The sequence below is a fragment of the Colossoma macropomum genome, unplaced genomic scaffold (assembly GCF_904425465.1).
Source record: "Colossoma macropomum unplaced genomic scaffold, Colossoma_macropomum, whole genome shotgun sequence".
Taxonomy (NCBI): Eukaryota; Metazoa; Chordata; class Actinopteri; order Characiformes; family Serrasalmidae; genus Colossoma; species Colossoma macropomum.
This window is the reverse complement of record NW_023494794.1, coordinates 4,994,903-4,999,728: the sequence shown is the minus strand read 5'-3', so window position 1 is coordinate 4,999,728 and position 4,826 is coordinate 4,994,903. Positions and strand designations below refer to the sequence as shown.

Sequence of the window (4,826 nt, the reverse complement as noted above, 5' to 3'; positions counted from 1 at the left end):
GGACAACTTGCACATCTGTAGAGGTATCATCAATGCTGAGAGGTACTTATGCATTTTGGAGTAACATATACTGCCATCTAGACAACATCATTTTTAGGGACATCCCTGGTTGTAACAAAAAATCTTACACGGTGTAGGTTTAAGATGACGAATGATTCCATCGAATGGCTTCATTGACCTGAAAGAGAAGTCCTTTGTATAGCAGCACTGAACATTGAAAATGAGGAAAATGGTAATTTTAGCAGCATCCAGGCATAAAATTTTATAAAACATTTTACCATAAATTAATATGTAAAAGGTATTCTACATTGTACCTTTGTATTTTTTCTGCATTGTTTTCTGCATTTGTTTTTACTAATTGGTGAGTTAGCTAGATAGAGCATATATGATTATTTTCTCATAGAGATGCGAATGGCAGTTAAATTGTTGATATATGAGCGTTTGTAAGTAATATAAGCCATCAAAATAATGCAATGCTGGCAACACCTACTTGTCCATGCTGCAAAACATTGACATAACCATGCCATAAATACATCATGGAAGATGTCTTACCTTGTCTTGAATTTGTCATGACTAATTGTATTTAATATTACAAAATCACCTTACCATGACCGAGAACTGTCAGCACAGATGCAAAAATGTTTGATGTCATGACATTGGTAAGGGTAACATAACTCTGTTATATTAAAGCATATGACATGTTTATAGTATGGTTATGTCAATGTTATGCAGCACAGTTCGAGGAAAGAGTTACTGTAATGCCAATAATTCAGTGACAGTCTGCTGACCAATAGAAAACCTAAGTCAGCTAAAGTTTGTTGAACTAGCAATAGCAATGTTATTTCAGGTTTGAAAAAACTACTATAAAACTGAATATAAAGATCAGCAGACAACCTTTAGATGTCACTTGTTTAGATGTCAAGTGATGCTTAAGTTGAACATCTATCAATCTTGTTTGCAATATTATCAAGTTTGCAATATGGATCATTCTACCAAACTGGTTCAAACTCAGAGTACAAAACCCATTTTGGACTTCTAATTGACTTGGATTTTAGACTAAAATCATTTTGCTTTGAGTGACCCTATACCTTAATTATGTTTATTTTACTAAAACAAATAATTGAAAATTACATTTTGTCAGTACCAAAACAATCTGAACAGTACAGAAATGTTGCCAAATGTTTTAGTAGTGACTGTTTCTGTAGCTACAATTTTAGCTAATTTTGAGCAGAACTCAGAAACACTAGCCAGTACATGACAGCAAATATACACATAAAAAATCATAATATTTTTCATTAAAACACAAAAAAGTCTACTTTTTTATTTGCAGAAAATGTTTTTGGTATGGACAGTTCTTAAGGTCTGACACAAAGTTTTTACACACTGATTTTCAGACTTCACATTTACTCAAAACACTAAAATCTAATGGCTCATCATGTGGCCATGAGGGACAGGGATGCAGCCCCACTTCTTGATTTAAAATACAGGGGTGTGGCTAAAATAATGCTCTGCCTATGGAGTAAAACTTTTGTTTCAGTAGTGACATGAAAATGTTAGACATAGTTTTTAAATAGCTTTTAATAGAATTTTTGAAGCTTATTTATTGAAAACAAGAACTCATGATTAATCATTTTGTTAAAAGAAATTAAAAGACCTTTCAAAACTGAAAACACAAAAAATACATTTTATTTTGAAATTAAGGGATTGAGATTTGTGACAACCACCAATAGAAAACATATTATTCATGAATTTTTAAATATTTACCTTATTGCTATCGCAATTAATACCTTTAAAAGGATCATAACATGATCATTGTAAATGTGTAAAATACAGTAATATCTGAAGTAATGGATCTCACCAACATCTAAATTATAAATTCACCCAGGATTATTTTATATCCAGTCAGCCTAGTATTAAACAGTAGATGTTTGTGGTAGTTCAGTTTTTGACTTCATCAGAGATCTTCATCTCTATCATTGGCTGGTTCTGCATCCTACACTTTAAGCAATATGTGCTTGGGTAACAAACCTGTGGTGTTTAGAAAAAATCAAGAACTGCAGTTTATGTATTTTTATAAAAAGTTTATTTAAAAACTGGTTGGTTTCACATCAGTTTAGTTGATTTTAATACCAGGAATCCATGATACGCCTCATGCTCATGAACCTCATGCCGCTCATGCCGCTCATCATCTCCCTGAAGCTCCTGTACTCTCCGGGCCTGAAGTACCACATCCTGCCTCTGTAGTGGGGCTGCTCGTACATGAGCCAGTGGCCGTCCATCACGTGGCAGGACATGCAGCCATTGGACCACTGGTAACGGTCCATGAAGGAGTCACAGTCATCGCTCATCTCGTACATCTGGCCCATGAAGTTCTCCCTCTCATAGACCCTCATTCTGTAGGATCCCCTGTACTGTATGGGAAATAGAACAGAAAATGTCACTTTTAGGCCAGTCAGCATGTGGACAGGCTAGAAATTCTCCAACTGTTTTCATTTTTTGAATACTGCTAAATTGAATTCATCAGCTAAGTCTGAAGGACTTTGTGAGTCAAATCAGATGTGCTTTAGCAAGAAAAACATGAAACTAGTGGTCCTAGTGGTCTCTTCCTGTTGATAAAGAGGGTAGATGGGCTTATAAATTGTGTCGCTATTACTGACTAGCAAGAGATGTGCTGCAGTCAGTAATTGTATACCAACACAGTGTCAAACACGCTGTTATTAAACTACAGAACTAACAGCCGTACCATAGGGATCATGCGGCAAGACCTGATCCAGTTGCTGAATCCCCACATGCTCATGTAATCAGCGTACTCGCCCCTTCTCATGAAGTACTGGTTACCCATGTAGTTGGGGCGGTCATACACCATCCAGCAACCGCTCTCCACCCTACAGGAGTGGCAGCGGCTCATGTAGGAGGACATATCGGAACAATCGCCGCTGCACTCATAAGAGCGGCCCATGAAGTTCCTGTCCTCGTAGAAGATGACCTGTTTTCGAGAAGATCAAAAAGCAAATTAAACATGTTTGATCAGTGATGCTACGTGCTAATGCTAAAATAACTTTTTAAAATATTTGCAGTTCATCTGTTGCTATTGCTTACCTTGCCCATCATTTTGACAGTTGTTGCTTGTCAAAGCAGTGCTTGACTGGATGGCTGGATGGTGAGCTGATGTCCTGCCTGGTTTAACCCTCGTATTTATACCAGTCCAGGCCCAAAAGAACATGAGACTCCTATTGTGAAAACTCCTGACTAGCAATCCCTCTGTTAGTGACTGACTACAGAGGGAAAGAGAGGCAGGATCCTGCGTGCATGTGTGTCCATATGTGCGTGTGCATGTTTTTCTTTGTCCTGCTTTTTGTTCACTAAACATTGAATGCATAGTAACAGAGAACACTTTTCTTTAGAAGCTGCAGAAGACAATTAAAGCTTGGTGTACTATATTACATCTGACGCAGAGAAGACAGAAAATTGCAGAAAAATGTGGTCAGAAATTCTAAACTTTCTGTCAACAGCACATTTGTAAGTAGGAGATGTTTAATCTTTTTACACTTTACATTAAGGGTCACAGATGAATTGTTAATTATATGTTTATAAATCATTAATGACAGCAGTTAATTATTCAATTAGCATTCATCACTTGGTGATTTATTACTTGCTTGGTAATTAGTAATTCAATACACTGTCAATTGATAGATTAGTTTGTCATTAGTTCCAAACTTATTTAGTCATTAACTGTGGACTGACTGAAGCTTATTTAACTGCTAATGAATTGACAAGTCTGTTTACTCATGAACAAATAATGTGAGACCTTACCAGTACTTGTGCTGTTAAATATCTATTAATTAATCTACTTATTTACTGTTATTAATTATTACTTTGTGTCAGCAGTAAAGTACTAATTTAAACACTTATTATGTTGTGAACTTGCCTAGTTATTGATTAAGTGCTCTCTACTTGTTTTTGTGTTCTCTGAAGCGAAGTGGAAAATATACATACATTGTCAATCAACGTTTATTCCAAATGATTGTACAAAATAAACCAAACAGGAATCGAGATATGAACCTAAAATATGTCCTTCACACATGCACATCTCATCCAATGAAAAGTTGTTTAGGGATCCAACAGAGGCTTTTCCATTTGCTTAACTCCAAGAAGAACTAGGTATTATAATATTTATGATAATATGATAATAGTATGACCGTGCATACTTCATTCTGTTGCGTATACGGTGAACTATCTACATATATCTTTGAATAAGCATCCTGTGTTTTAGGCTTAGCCAGTATGTCCACTTAATAAAGAAGAGATGCTATTTTAAAATTTAATAAGGAGGAGATGCTATTTTAAAATAGCAAACCTGTTATCTCTCACAGCCAAGGACTGTGATCCATACTGTACAGAGGAAGAAAAATGTAATGATAACATTTTGTTCATTAATTAACAAATAATAAATGTCACTGACACATAAGTACCAGCTAGTTCTCAAATTATTTCTTTATATGAGAGAACACGCACCTATCAGTTCATTTGCAGTGAAATAAGCAGCAGTTAGTACACAGCTGATGAGTAAATAAGCTGTGGACTAATAACAAACTAAACTATCAGTTTAGTAACTATTACTAATTACTAAGTACTTAATCAGTTACTAAGTAATAACTAATGCTTAACAAGGAGTAATTAATGAATGATTAATCACATAATTCATAAATCTTTCATCTTTAATTTTTTGTAGTGTTACCACTTTTGTTATGATTTAAGTTTAATTTTAACTGAAAAAAAAACTCTTTTTTAAAAATGGTGTCCCACATTTTAGTGTCACTACTGAA

At 35.0% G+C, this 4,826-nt stretch overlaps 1 protein-coding gene across 1 annotated transcript; it reads right to left on the bottom strand.

Moving 5' to 3' along the window:
• Positions 1-2,123: 2,123 nt before the first annotated feature.
• Positions 2,124-3,214, bottom strand: LOC118814991 (gamma-crystallin M2-like). Its single transcript, XM_036580914.1, has 3 exons — positions 3,100-3,214; positions 2,744-2,986; positions 2,124-2,411 (listed from the first exon to the last, which is right to left on the bottom strand). Exons 1-3 carry the CDS (start codon positions 3,109-3,111, stop codon positions 2,124-2,126), a joined length of 543 nt encoding a protein of 180 aa, XP_036436807.1. The 5' UTR covers positions 3,112-3,214.
• Positions 3,215-4,826: the final 1,612 nt, after the last annotated feature.